Source organism: Elephas maximus, chromosome 4, assembly GCF_024166365.1.
Source record: "Elephas maximus indicus isolate mEleMax1 chromosome 4, mEleMax1 primary haplotype, whole genome shotgun sequence".
NCBI classification, from domain to species: Eukaryota; Metazoa; Chordata; class Mammalia; order Proboscidea; family Elephantidae; genus Elephas; species Elephas maximus.
In genome coordinates, this window is record NC_064822.1 from 14,595,442 (window position 1) to 14,610,546 (window position 15,105).

At 39.8% G+C, this 15,105-nt stretch overlaps 1 protein-coding gene across 2 annotated transcripts in view; it reads left to right on the forward strand.

Moving 5' to 3' along the window:
* The first annotated feature begins 4,267 nt into the window (after positions 1-4,267).
* The window catches only part of PITRM1 (pitrilysin metallopeptidase 1), a 58,938-nt gene continuing 48,100 nt past the window's right edge, over positions 4,268-15,105 (forward strand). For both annotated transcript variants that reach the window (XM_049881653.1, XM_049881654.1), the window contains exons 1-6: positions 4,268-4,360; positions 10,405-10,507; positions 12,803-12,909; positions 13,259-13,410; positions 14,123-14,237; positions 14,317-14,413. In XM_049881653.1, coding sequence (XP_049737610.1) covers positions 4,323-4,360; positions 10,405-10,507; positions 12,803-12,909; positions 13,259-13,410; positions 14,123-14,237; positions 14,317-14,413 — 612 coding nt within the window. In that variant the 5' untranslated portion in view covers positions 4,268-4,322. The remainder of the gene's footprint in view (positions 4,361-10,404; positions 10,508-12,802; positions 12,910-13,258; positions 13,411-14,122; positions 14,238-14,316; positions 14,414-15,105) is intronic.

The following is a 15,105-nucleotide window of genomic DNA, read 5'->3' on the forward strand; positions in this document are numbered from 1 at the left end:
TTAAGGCAAAGATGTGTTCATCCAACAAATACCAGTTGAGCCATGCACTGTGTTTACCACCGGTGAGCAAAAAGGTGCAGTGGGAATCAGGACCATCTGTGAATTCATTTCATCTCTATGAATTCCCATCCTTAAATATATCATTTTCTACCTTCTTAAAACTTAAGAATTATTATATTTACTAGAGTTAACTATCTTCCACATACACAAAAACACTTGTAGTTGTATTTCCTCCTCTTGAGAAACCTTGCACCTTTATAGCTCATCACTGTCTTGCATCTGGCAACATCATCACCATTAGAGCCTTACATTTTAACTTCAAAAACAACTTCAACTTAAGTGTTCTCTACCTTTAAAACTTGGAGTACCTGGGTGATACAAATGGTTAACTCTTTGGGCTGCTAACTGAAAAGTTGGAGCTTTGAGTCCACCCAGAGGGTCCTTGAAAGAAAGGCCTAGTGATCTACTTTTGAAAAATTCAGTCATTGAAAGCCTCATGGTGTGCTGTTCTACTCCGACACACATGGGATCGACATGAGTCAAAGTCTACTCACCAGCAACTGATAAGCCTTTAAAACTTAGCTTAAAAACAAAAAAACTTCAGCCAACTTCAACACATTTCCAACCACCCTTTTTTTCTTTTCCCCTCCTTTTCTCATTCAAACATGTATTTTATCCTTACCTACCTTTCTTTGAAATCTGGCTTTTGCAAGAGTTTCCTCTTAATTTATCAGTAATACTTTAATTAAGTAAAAGCCTATTAGAGGTCTTCACTCTCACTGAGTATCTGTGGCATTTGACAGGTCCTTACAATTTTGAAAGTGTCTTTAATTCCTTCTTTATTGCATTTCCCATATGGACATTTGCCAGAGCCTGTTGTATCTTTGTTCTCAATGTCTTTTTGAAGCACTTTCCTCTAGATTCTTGTGAGTGCTGTAATCTAGAGCCTTATCCTTGGAATGACTCTATATTCGCTTGATTGCTCTTCTAGGTTCCAGCCACAATCTATCCTGATCGATGCTGATTTGCTAATCTTACGAAAACAATGCATTTCAGTGTAACATAGGATATGTTTTCCGTAACTTAGGATATTGGATAGATAATTTCTGATTTTTCATTTCTACGTTGCAATGATTTGTGTGAATATAAATTGAGATTACATGTGTGTTAAAATTATATTAGATGCTGCTCAAAATTATTATTTATAAATTCTTAGTGTGTATGTGTGTGTGTTTAGGTTATTCATCAGGGATGTTGTATCCTGGGGGAACATACTAATAAATGGCACTTACTGAATTTATGCAGCATCTATTCTTCCGAGAGATCAAAATACTATAACCTCCCAGTGCCTCAGTTCCCATCACATTCACAGCGGGGTTAATAATACCCAACTGTCTCCCCGCAAGATCACAGAGATGTTGTGATGAGTCATCAATATTTATCACACAAGTCCTCACTGGAACAAAGGTGCATGCATAAAGTATGTTTGTATCAGTAGCTTCTCATCATTGTTGTTTGTTCTTCAGTTGGGTTCATCAGTAAGGAGGTTCTTAGCTAATTATGGAATCCACTGCATTATGGACAGCTTTTTGTAGCACTATCACCATTTGCATTGCTGCCAAAGCCTTCACATGTTCAGACCAATTGTAGCTATCTACATAGCGTTTCTTCTTTAGAGTCTGGAAGAAACGAGAGGGAAATCCCAGTCCACTTACATTAGTGAACAAAGGGGAGGAAAAAGGTAAGGAAGTGGAGGGGAGGTGAAACCTCTGAGAAACTTAGAAGGTCACACATGAGTCTTGAGGAAGAAATCCCACCCATACATGTTTCTTTCTACCTATTGCCATGGATAATGACCCCATACGCTGCAGAGTAGAACTGCTCATAGGGCCTTCTTAGCTGTAATCTTTATGAAAGTAGATTGCCAGGACTTTCTTCTGTGGTACTGCTGGGTGAGTTCAAACCACCAATGTTTAGGTTAATAGGTGAGCTCAAACAAAAAACACATTTCCAACCTGCAGCCATGGTGTCCGATTCCACCCCACTCATGCCACTGTTCCCTCTTCAATCCTCTGCCTTGAGTTAAAAAAAATGTTACACAGATACTTTTAGAAACCTTAAAGAACATACAGAGAATTATGGATTGAATTTTGTCCCCCAGAAATATGTGCTTTAAATCCTAGCCCCTATAACTGTGGATGTTATCCCATTTGGGAATAGGGTTTTCTTTGTTTTTTTACTTAGGTCATATCAGTGTAGAGTGTGTTTTAAACCAATTGTTTTTGAGATATAAAAAAGAGCAGATTAGGCAAAAAGACAAGCAAGCACAGGATGGAGCAAAGATGGATGTGAGGTGGAGATCACAAAGGAACACCAAGAAGAACTCTAGAGAAGCTGAGACATGGATTGTCCCCTAGAGTGAACAGAGATAGCCTTCCCCTAGAGCTAATGCCCTGAATTCAGACCTCCAGCCTCCTAAATTGTAAGAAAATAAATTTCTGTCATGAAAGCCACCTACTTGTGATATTTCCATTATAGCAGCACTAGGAAACTAAGACACAGAATTAAAATGTGAGTAGAATCAGTAAAGTATACAAACCTCTTACAGGACTGTTTGAGTTGTTCTATTCTTGCACTTAGGACCGGGCAGTGTTTCATTCTGCTGTGCATGGGGTCGCTATGAGTTGGAATCGACTCAATGGCACCCAACAACAACAACAACATACTTGTACTCCTAACTGAAAGGTCAGAGGTTCAAACCCACCAGCCACTACGCAGGAGAAAGTTGGGGCAGTCAGCTTCTGTAAAGATTTATAGCCTTGGAAACCACTTGGGGCTGTTCTATGGGGCCTCTATGAGTTGGAATCCACTCGACAGCAACAGATTGTTTGGTTTTTATAACTCAAATCCTTTCACCACACTTATTTAATCTGTATGTTGAGCAAATAATCCAAGAAGCTGGACTATATGAAGAAGGATGTGGATCAGGGTTGGAAGGAGACTCTTTAACAACCTGTGATATGCAGATGATGCAACTGTGCTTGTTGAAAGCAAAGAGGACTTGACACACTTACTGATGAAGATCAAAGACTACAGCCTTCAGTATAGATTGCACCTCAACAGAAAGAAAACAAAAATCCTCACAACTGAACCAGTAAGCAACATCATGATAAATGGAGAAAATATTGAAGTTGTCAAGGATTTTATTTGGATCCACAATCAACACCCATGGAAGCAGCAGTCAAGAAATCAAATGACACATTGCATTGGACAGGTCTACATTGGGTAAAAGAGCTCTTCAAAGTGTTAAAAAACCAAGATGCTGGTTTGTGGACTAAAGCGCACCTGACGCAAGCCATGATATTTTTAATCCCCTCATATGCATGCCAAAACTGCACAATGAATAAGGAAGACTGAATTGAGGTTTTGAAGAAGAATATTGAATACACAATGGACTGCCAGAAGAAGAAACAAAGGTCTGTCTTGGAAAAAATACAGCCAGAGTGCTCCTTGGAAGGGAGAATGGCGAGACTTCATCTCATGTATTATTTTGGACACGTTATCAGGAGGGACCAGTCCCTGGAGAAGGATGTCATGCTTGGTAGAGTACAGGGTCAACAAAAAAGAGGAAGACCCTCAACAAGATGCACTGACACAGTGGCTGCAACAACGGGCTCAAACATAACGATGATTGTGAGGATGGCGCAGGACTAGGCAGTGTTTGTTCCCTTGTACATAGGGTCACTATGAGTCAATGGTACGTAACAACAACGTAGCTTGCTGAGGAAAAACCTGAGCTGGGAAAAATTCATGATTCAAAACATCGCAGAATCATGGCCTTAGGAATTCCAATCCTCTGATTTTTATAAATGAAGCAATGAGCCCAAGATTGCTAAAGTAACCTGATGAAGGTCACTCTTACATCTTTTGTGCTAAATATGAAATGCGTAAAACGGAAAACATACAGGGGCAGAAACTTTACTTTAAGAGACAAATGCTCACATCATGGCCAAAAAGCCTGGGCCAAAACGCAGCGGTGCGCCTCCCCTCTCCATCTCCCCTGCGCCCCCTTGGCCTGCTCCTCCCCCCATTTCCTCCTCCTCCAAGGACGGGGCGGGGCGATGCGGGCCGGGACACGCCCCCTCTGTCCTACCCCGCGGCAGTGGAAACCCCGCCCCTTACTCTGCGAGCCTATTAGGGAGGGCGTAGCTCCGCCGTGCTGGCCAATGGGAGGCGCGGGCGGTGCGGGGCCCTCCTCTGGCGCTCCTGCGTCGGGTTAAGTTGTCACCCGCGCTTGTGCTCGCACGGTTTCCACCGGGGTCATGTGGCGCTGCGGCGGGCTGCGGAGCCTGACCGGCCGGTGAGGAGACGGGCTCCGGGGAGGGGACTGGGCCGCCCCGCAGGGGGTCCGCGGGCTCGGCTGGGCCGGGGGGGCGGGCCAGGGCCTCTGCTGGCGCCCGTGAGTGCACAGGCGCCTGGGGTCCGGGTCCTGGCGGAAGGGGACTCGCCAGGCCCGGGGGCGTCCACTGGGCAGCTTCCCTGGGCGTAAAGCCCCCTTTACCCCCTGGGCCCCAGCCCTGAGGACCTCTGCAGTGGCTCGGGATGGCAGAGCTGCCTCATACAGGTAGGATAAGCAGCACAACCGTTTGCTTCCCTGCCCGAGGCATCTCTTGGCCGGCGTTCCGAGGAAGGGATTTCCTGTCTTAGGTATTACTGTGATTTGACTGGAAAAGGCCTTGCGGCTAAATGGGGGCACAAAGGAGCCTTCCTGACCCTCTGTCCCCTTCTTGAACCTCAAGCAGTCCTCAGAGTGGGTGGCCCTGTGTGGAGGTTGTCTGGGCTTTTTGAAGTGAGGCTTATTATTGATGTGGGTTTTAATATATGTAATAAAGGTAACTGAATTTATGATTCGCAGTATGTTTGCTGCCATTTCATTTTTGTAATGGAGCAGAGATCTTATGCTTCTGCTACTGTACTTACCTTTAAGTGCTAAGTTCTTAATAAAATTACGGCCTTCCAAATTGAACTCTTTTCTTTTTATGACTAAGTATATGTGAAAAAATACATTTAGTTTCCAATAGTGAAAGTGTCATATCCTGTAAGCTTGAAAATGAACAGAACATTTTTTTGTTAAAAGAAATAGATGATAAATAATTGTTTGGTTTTTGGGCTACTCCTCAAAACCCTGTTTAACTTATGGTGGAGCTTACTAACCTAGCCCCGGTTATGAATCCCTGAGTATGGGACATTGGGATGTCAGTTTTTGGGGCACCTTTATGGTTTGGCAGCAGCAGCAATACTCATATGTATGTAATAGATTATAAGAAAGTGTATGGGGGGAGGGATAAAGTCCCTGGGTGGTGCAAACAGTTCACTGCTTACCTACTAACCAAAAGGTTGGTGGCTCAAACCCATGCAGAGGTGCGTTGGAAGAAAGGCCTGACAATTTGCAGACATGAAAACTCTATGGAGCAGAGTTCTACTTTGAAACACATGGGGTTGCCATAAGTTGGAATTGACTCACTGGCAAATTTTTTTTTTTTAATGGGGGGAAAGTCTAAGTATTTCTTTTCAAGATTTTCATGCGTTAATGTAACATATTCGTTTGGTGATTGTGTCCTTTATGATATATAACTTCTTAAAATCTTTCTCTACCCTACAATTATAGAATTTGCTAAATTGATAAGAAGATGATAGTCAATTATAGCATAAAAACCAAACCATTGCCATTGAGTGGATTTCGACTCATAGCGACCCTATAGAACAGAATAGAACAGCCCCATAGATTTCCAAGGAGTGACTGGTGGATTTGAACTGCTTACCTTTTTGTTAGCATCCGAACACTTAACCACTGCACCACCAGAGCTCTGGATTATAACATATCTCTATAATATTGCCAATGATTAGTCAATTTTTTTTCTTTTTTTCCCCCGTTCATATCTTTTTTAAGAAAGTGTATTTTTGTGAGCTGTAATGTTAATGCCTACCGCTCATCTGTCAGTTTGCCGTACTGTGGTGGCTTGTGTGTTGCTGTCATGCTAGAAGGTATGTCACAGGTATTTCAAATACCAGCAGGGTTACCCATGGTAGATAGGTTTCAGCAGAACTTCCAGACCGAGACAGACTACAAAGAACGACCCTGTGGTCTACCTCTGAAAAAACTGGCCTGTGAAAACCTTATAAATAGCAGCAGAACATTGCCTGATACAGACAATGATGCAGACAAAGATGAGCCCATCCAGGTTGGAAGGCACTCAAAATACGACTGGGAAGGAGCTGCCTCCATAAAGTAGAGTTGACATTAATGATGTGGCTATAGTAAAGCTTTCAGAACCTTCATTTGCTGAAGCGGCACAACTCAAAGTGAGAAGTAAAAGCTGCAAATGTACATTAGTAATTAGAACATGAAATGTACAAAGTATGAATCAAGGAAAACTGGAAGTGATAAAAAATGAAATGGAATGCTTGAAAATTGATATCCTAGGCATTAGTGAACTGAAATGGACTGATATTGGCCATTTTGAATCAGACAATCATATAGTCTACTCTGCCAGGAATCAACAAATTAAAAAGTAGCACTGAATTCATCATTAAAAGAAACATTTCAAGATATATCCTGAAGTACAGCTCTTGTCGGTGAAAAACTAGTATCTATATGCTTACAAGGAAGACTAGTTAATATGGCAATTCTTCAAATTTATGCATCAAACACTAATGCTAAAGATGAAGAAACTGAAGATTTTTACCACCTTCTGCAGTCTGAAATTGATCAAACATGCAGTCAAGATGCATTGATAATTACTGTTGATTGGAACGCAAAAGTTGGAAACAAAGGGGAACGATCGGTAGTCGGAAAATATGACCTTGGTGATAGAAATGATGCTGGAGATCGCATGATAGAACTTTGCAAGACCAACAACTTATTCACTGCAAATACTTTTTTTCAACAACATAAGTGGTGACTATACATATGGACCTCACTGGATGGAATACACAGGAATCAAATCAACTATATCTGTAGGAAGAGATCATGGAAAAGCTCGATGTCATGAGTCAGAACAAGGGGAGGGAACAGCTGCAGAACAGACCATCAGTTGCTCATATGCTAGTTCAAGTTGAAGAAAATTAAAACAAGTCCACAAGAGCCAAAATATGACCTTGAGTATGTCTCACCTGAATTTGGAGACCATCTCAAGAACAGATTTGATGCACTGAACATTAATGACCAAAGGCCGGACGAGTTGTGGGATGGCATCAAGGACATCACAAATGAGGAAAGCAAAAGGTCATAAAAAAGACAGAAAAGTAATAAAAGACCAATATGGATGTCAGAAGAGACTCAGACTTGCACTTGAACTTAGAGTAGCTAAAGCGAAGGGAAGAAATGATGAAGTAAAAGAGCTGAACAGAAGATTTCAAAGGGTGGCTTAAGAAGACAAAGTTAAGTATTATAATGAAACGTGCAAAGACCTGTCCTTAAAAAACCAAAAGGAAATAACACACTCCCATTTCTGAAGCTGAAAGAACTCAAGAGAAAATTCAAGCCTTGAGTTGGCAGTTTTGAAGGATTCTACAGGGAAGATGTTGCATGATTCAGGAAGCATCAAAAGAAGATAGAAGGAACACACAGAGTCATGGTACCAAAAAAATCAGGTCACGTTCAGCCATTTCAGGAGGTAGCATCTAATCAAGAACCAGCGATGTTGAAGAAAGAAGTCCAAGCTGCACTGAAGGCGAGGCTCCAGGAATTGACAGAATACCAATTGAGATGTTTCAACAAATGGAACCAGCACTGGAGGTGGTGCTCAGTACTCTATGCCAAGAGATTTGGAAGACAGCTACCTGACCATCTGACTGGAAGAGATCCATATTTGTGCCCATTCCAAAGAAATGATTCGGTAGAGTGTGAAAATTATCAAAAATATCATTAACATCACATACAAGTGGAAGAAGACTCATTAACAACCTGCACTATGCAGGTGACACAACCTTGCTTGCTGAAAGTGAATAGGACTTGAAGCACTTATTGATGAAGATCAAAGACATCACTATGGCTCATACCTCAACATAAAACAAAAATTCGTACAACTGGATCAGTAAGCACCATCGTAATAAACAGAGAAAAGATTGAAGTTGTCAAGGATTTCATTTTACTTGGATCCACAATCAACACCCATGAAAGCAGCAGTCAAGAAATCAAACGACATATTGCACTGGGCAAATGTGCAGCAAAAGAGCTCTTTAAAGTGTTAAAAAGCAAGATGTCACCTTGAAGACAAAGGCGCGCCTGACCCAAGCCATGGTATTTTCAGTTGTCTCATACGGATGTCAAAGCTGAACAATGAATAAAGGAAGACCAAAGAAGAATTGATGCCTTTGAATTATGGCGTTGGTGAAGAATATTGAATATACCGTGGACTGGCAGACGAACTAACAAATCTGTCTTGGAAGAAGTACAGCCAGAATGTTCCTTGGAAGCAAGGATGGTGAGAGTTTGTCTCACATATGTTGGACATATTTTCAGGGTGGACCAGCCCTTGGAGAAGGACATCATGCTTGGTAAAGCTGAGGGTCAACGAAAAAGAGGAAGACCGTCAGTGAGTTGGCTTGACACAGTGGCTGCAGCATTGGGCTCAAACATAGCAGTGATTGTGAAGATGGCACAGGACTGGACAGTGTTTTATTCTGTTGTCGGTAGGATTGCTATGAGTTGGAACTGACTAGAAAGCGCCTAACAACAGCAACAGTATTAATGTAGAAAATCTCATAAAACCTATATTACAGTGGAAAGAATAATTATTTTAAAAAGTTTTGTCACTATTACTTAGCTTAAAATTGCCCATTCCTGATCATAAACCTTTTTTTCCCTCCTGAAGTAATCATTATTTAGATTTTATAGAAATTATTTCTGGGCAAAGAAACTAGATCAGTGGAAGTGGAACAACCACTATGGAAATAATGAGATTGTACATGTATCATGAACAATGTAACCAATGTCTCTGAACAAGTTGTATAGAAATTGCTGAATGGAAATGCAAACTGCTGTGTAAACCCTCACTGAAAATACAATAAAATGTTATTTAAAAAAATCATTTCCTTGTTTTCCTTTATATATTTACCACTTGTATGCATTTTTACAATATAGTGTTAACCTGTTTCTGAACTTATCTATAGAATAGTACTACGTGTATCCGATGCATTTTTTTGTTTAACACGTCACCTACATCTTTGTTACATGTAGTTGTAGTCCATTCCTGTTTTTTTTAATGTTGTAATACATTTTTTTAATTGTGGTAAAAATGTATAACAAAACATTTGTCAATTTGGTTTTTGCATATATGATTCAGTGACACTGGTTATGTTCATCATGTTGTGCAACCATTACTGGTATCCTTTTCCAAATTATTCCACCACCATTAACAGTAACTTATTGTCCGCTAAGCAATGACTTCTCCTTTCCCACTTCCTCCCAGCCCTGGTGCCAGTAATAAACTTTGGTCTTTATACGTTTTCCTACTTCATCTATGTGGGATCATATGATGTTTGTCCTTTTGTGACTGACTTGTTCCACCTGGCATGATGTAGCGTGCATGTGTCAGAACTTTATATCTCTTTATGGCTCAGTAATAATCCATTGTATGTATGTGCCACATTTTGTTCATTCATGTGTTGATGGACACTTCAGTCCATTAATTTTTACTGCCAATTTATTTTATTGAGTGAATTGTCCATAGTCTATCCATTCTTCTGTTGATGGAGCTGTGGGTTGGTTGAGTTGAGGCTGTTAGGAATAATGATGACTTTCTTCTACATGTATTCTAGTGCAAAAGTACACATTTCTTGAGGCTGTCCATGTAGAGGTAGAATTGCTAATCTTCACTTTCTCTAAACAATGCCAAATGATTTTCCAAAGAGGTTGTTCTGGTTTGTACTCACTATGAGAGCCCCTGGCAATACTTGATAATATTCAACTTTTTAATTTTCACCAGTTTGTTAAGTGCGTAATGGTAGATTGAATTTATTGCTTTATTGTGATGGCCTGTGAGAATGCTGTGATGGAAGAAGCTACTTTAACATGAAAACTGTTTTTTATACAATTGAGGGTATATGTTGTTTGAAAATTTGTGTTATAATTGTTTTCTGTGAATGTGTACAAATAACAGGTTTTCAATATTTAATTATTTGTTGACATTAGGAAAGTTTAGCTGAAATGAGCTAAAAACTTTTGAAAATTGAAAGAACTTTTCTGGAAATTAATTTTCTAAACTGTGTTTGGAAGATATATGATTTAATTATTCTTTGAATTGATTATCATGTGAAGATTTTTTATTACGTTGCTGGATTGTGTTACCTAAACAGTTTTCTCACAAATCATCTAATTTTGATTACTTGTCTTAAATACAGCTGTGCAAACCATAAAGTGTGGAGGTGGATGAGTAGTAAAGCTTGTGAGAGGGCTCTGCAGTATAAAGTAGGAGAAAAAATCCACGGATTCACTGTAAACCAGGTACGGGCACATCTTGATATGTTGTTTATATGTTGACATCATAACAGAAGCAACTTCTGCTGGCATGTGTGTTCCTTCAGAGCAGAGACTGGTTTTTTCATCTTTGTGTCCCAAGAACCGTGCATACTTCCTGCTTCATAGTAGGTACTCAACTAAATAGAGTTTGCAAATTAAATGATTCCCTGATTCTTAAGTCAGTACAAGGCCCTGGTGGTACAGTGGTTAAGTGTTTGGCTGCTAACCAAAAGGTTAGCAGTTTGAATCCACCAGCCACTCCTTGGAAACCCTGTGGGGCAGTTCTACTCTGTCTTGTAGAGTTGCTATGAGTCCTATACCTGAACCTCTTGGGGCCTGACATGTTTGGTAATCAGAATTTTTCAGATTTTAGGAAATAATGTTCCCAGTGGGTCTGAAATAAGCCTTTCGTAATCAAACACATTAATACTTCTATAGCCAAGCATACACCTGTTCACACAGAGTGTGATAAATAAAAACTCTAAATGCCTCACGTCAGTTCTCGTTAGGTTTTGCTCCCAAAAAAGTTTGCTACAAATTTATGCTCGGAGTCATTGTGTTTCAAAATTACAGATAAGGGATCGTGGACCTGTATTGACTTAGATTTATGCTATGATAGATTTTATTTTTGTTTGCTTGTTTTGTGTTGTTTTTTTTTTTATTGTTGTTGCTGTTGGTTTTGCATAAACTGTCACATTGCTTTTATTTAACAATTGAAAAAGAAGCACTTAAGATATTTGACTGACTGTTGGTTTTATGCTGTGCTTGATACCACAAGAAATATAAACGACAAACAGCTTATAATCTGAAAGGACGCATCTGCACTATAATACAAGGGATAGGGTGACTAATGTCATAGCAGACGTGCACAGTGCAAAAGAAGACAGAAGAAGGAGAGTGTGTTGCTTCAGGGAATGAAATAGGGAAAAGTTCATGGAGAAAGTGGCATTTAAGAAGAGACAGCAAGATTATTGGTGGGTACTCTAGCAGGGAGCACACCATGAGTAAGCAGTGATGTAGGAAGTTCAAGACTGGGTCCCGGGATGGTGAGTCATTTGGTTTGACTGAATCATGGGGTTCCTGACAGTGAGGTCAGAGCATTTATAAACTCCCTGAAGGCCATGCAAAGAAGTTTGGATTTCTAATACAAGTTAGGGGTAATACGGACCTTATTCAGAGTGGATTCTTTTCCTTTGTGAAAATGTATTTTATGATAAGCCCATGATTCTTGTTTGAGAAATGAGTACTTGAAAGCTGTTATTAGGGACATACTTTAGTGTATCTATTATAATTTTAAATAATTGATCATTTCTTACAAAACTCAGTAAACTTTGATACATAAATAGTTATAAGCCGTGCAAGCATTATTACTTGACAGACCACTTCTGTTACCTCGTTTGTGTGGCAGTGGTCCTGTACTAGGCTCAGAAGACCTGAGTTCTAATCTCAGTTCTACCAGTAGCTTATGGTCAACAAGTTACTTTCACCACATCTGAAAAATGGGGATAATGAGTGGGTATGATTATCACAGGGATATGATATTGTGACTGAATGAAAGATGGCCCGCTGACATGCTTGGATTCTACGAAAGAACATAGAATCTTGAATAGTGGTTTACATAAAGTGAGAGCTGACCACACCTGGAAATGAGGATTCCTTCATTTTCATGGGGAATGTTTGTACCCTGTGGCCCCTCCGGCTCACCCTGAGAGCTTAGGATCAACTAGATGAAGCCAAGGTTTGCTCCTGGGAGCGTCCATCAACTGTCCCAGGCTAAGGCTCATTCCAGCATTTACCTTTCTTACAGGGTTGTTCTGAACACAAAATGGGATGAAATATGTAGAAGCAGAAGCCACAGGGCAGACATCCAAAAAGTGAGAATCATTATCATCAGGAGGCAGTATAGTGTAATGGAAAGGGCACAGACAGACCATGGCTTGAATTCTGGCTCTCTGTGACCTCGGGCAAATGACTTCATTTCTCTAAGCCTCAGTTTTTCCATCTCTAAATGAGGATGAGAATACCTACCACACAGGGAAATATATGAAATGTAATAAACATGTTTAGCAAAATAGTACTCAAAAAAAAAAAAAAACCAAGAACGTATGCAATATTATCAGCTTTAGGCCTTAATTTCCTCATCTGTAAGGTAAGCGATTTGGACAAATGATTTCTGTTGTCCCTTCCAGCCCCCCTGAAATGCTGGATTCACATATTGTCTAAGGCGAACGGACCAATCATCTCAATTTATTTAAAATAACCGTATTTGTCTTAATCCAGGTAACACCTATTCCTGAACTGTTCCTGACCGCAGTGAAGCTCAGTCATGACAACACAGGTGCTAGATACTTACACCTGGCAAGAGAAGACAACAATAACTTGTTTAGGTACATGGTGCATTCTAAGAACGTGTTCTAGAAGTGTTTCTATTTAACATGCCTACCATACATTAAGTAGTTTAATGTTAAATCTCAGTAATAGTTTATTTTCGTTGACAGAGTATTCCAAAAATATAAGGAAAAGATTACATGAATTTATATTCTCAGCTATATACATTAATATTTTATAGTCTGAAGCAATGATCTTACACATTATAGTTAGAGGACATTTTGTTGAAAATTTGTGATATTAAAATGACTAATTCTGATAATCTGAGGTCATTAGGTGTTTAAAAGCTGTATTAGTGTCAAGCTTAGTGTTTTCTCATTTGTTTATTCTCTTTTCTCTTTGTCTTAGCGTACAGTTTCGTACTACTCCGATGGACAGTACCGGTGTTCCACACATCCTTGAGCACACAGCTCTCTGTGGTTCTCAGAAGTATCCGTGTAGAGATCCTTTCTTCAAAATGTTAAATAGGTCATTGTCAACGTTCATGAATGCCTTCACAGGTGAGACTGATGTCCTGACCCGAAATCATTTAGTTTCTAAGAATAAATAGGGTAGTTAGCGCCATGTGAGCGCCACCTAGAGTAAATTACCCATCTGCCTAGATGGAAGATGTTAGAAATTTAATCTTTTAGGAAAGCCACAAAGCAGTCCGATCATCAAAACTGAGGTTTTTAGGAAATGGAATGCTAGTTTTCTCTGGAAAAGTTCGAAACAGATTTCTTCTGGAAATGTTCCTAAGAATTAGGTGTCTGTAACATTGTTAGTCATCTTGATGATGTAACTGTTGTCTGGGTTGTACATTACTGTCTGTGAAAATAGTAAATAGTGCTGGCGTGGACAGAGCAGCGCTGCTAGGGCAAAGTATCCTTCCAAGAGTGAAATGAAAAGAGCAGATTAACTCAATTCCCTTATAGAATGAGGTTATCTTTTTCAGCGTATAATGTCCCTGGAGGACCTTAAACTGTAAATGCGTAATGGGAGAATTAGCCCTGAGTGCTCGTTCTGTGCCAGGCCCTGTGTGGGACCTGGAAAAATTGACTCGAGGGTGAGCAAAGCAGTGCTAGTGGCAAGGTCGTGGGTCAGAGCACGGAGCTGGTGTCGTTTGTTCCTTTGATATTTAGGCCTTATTTTTATGGTGGAATTAGGCTTGAAAGCAAGTAGCTTTAGTAGCAATCTTTTGTATTGTAAAACCTTCTTCTCGTTTGTACCCAGCTAGCGATTATACGCTGTATCCATTTTCCACACAAAATCCCAAGGATTTTCAGAATCTCCTCTCAGTATATTTGGACGCGGCCTTTTTTCCTTGCTTACGGGAACTGGATTTCTGGTATGTAATGATTCATGAATTGATTTAGCCTTGAAGTCTTGGCATCTTTATCATCTTACAATTATTCATCATTATTTAGGCAGGAAGGATGGAGACTAGAGCATGAGAATCCGAGTGACCCCCAAACACCCTTGATCTTTAAAGGAGTTGTCTTTAATGAAATGAAGGGCGCGTTTGTAAGTTTTTTTCCTTTTTTATATTGTGTTAAAATTGTGATCTTAGCTGTGTAAAAATAGGAAATACAAATAGGTATGGAAGATAGTCGACATTCTAATATGTAATGTTCTTATGTAACTTTTTGAATTAGCTGGAGGGGCAGTGCTGTGTGCAGAAACCATAGGATGATAGAGTGGCCAGGCTCCTGTTCTTTCTGGAACCTTGTCTTCTACACTGGGGTCTGGGAACCCCTGGTATATAATCCGCAGGAGGTCTGTGAGGTAAAAAATATTTTCACAATAATATGAAGACTTCACTGTCTGTTGCACTCTCCTTCTTGCCCAAGAATACAGTGGCGTTTCCCACAAGCTGCATGATGTGTGATGACACAGCATAATCAGTACAGAAGCAGACAGGAGAACCCAGCTGTCTTATTAAGCGGGACACTAAAGAGATTTGCAGAAATGTAAAACAGGGCTGCTCTTCTCAGTAATTTTTTTATTTCACTTATGAAGAATATTTGTTAATAAGTAATGATGGGCTGTAAGTTAATGAATAAGTAACTAGTTTTAAAGTGTCTCAGCTTTAATTTCTAATACAGAAAATGCATATTTTCTGTACCTATAAACCTACATTTCTGATACAGGAAAATTGTATACTTATAAATCTACATAATAGAAAAAAAATATATATGTAATCAAAAGCTCTGTGG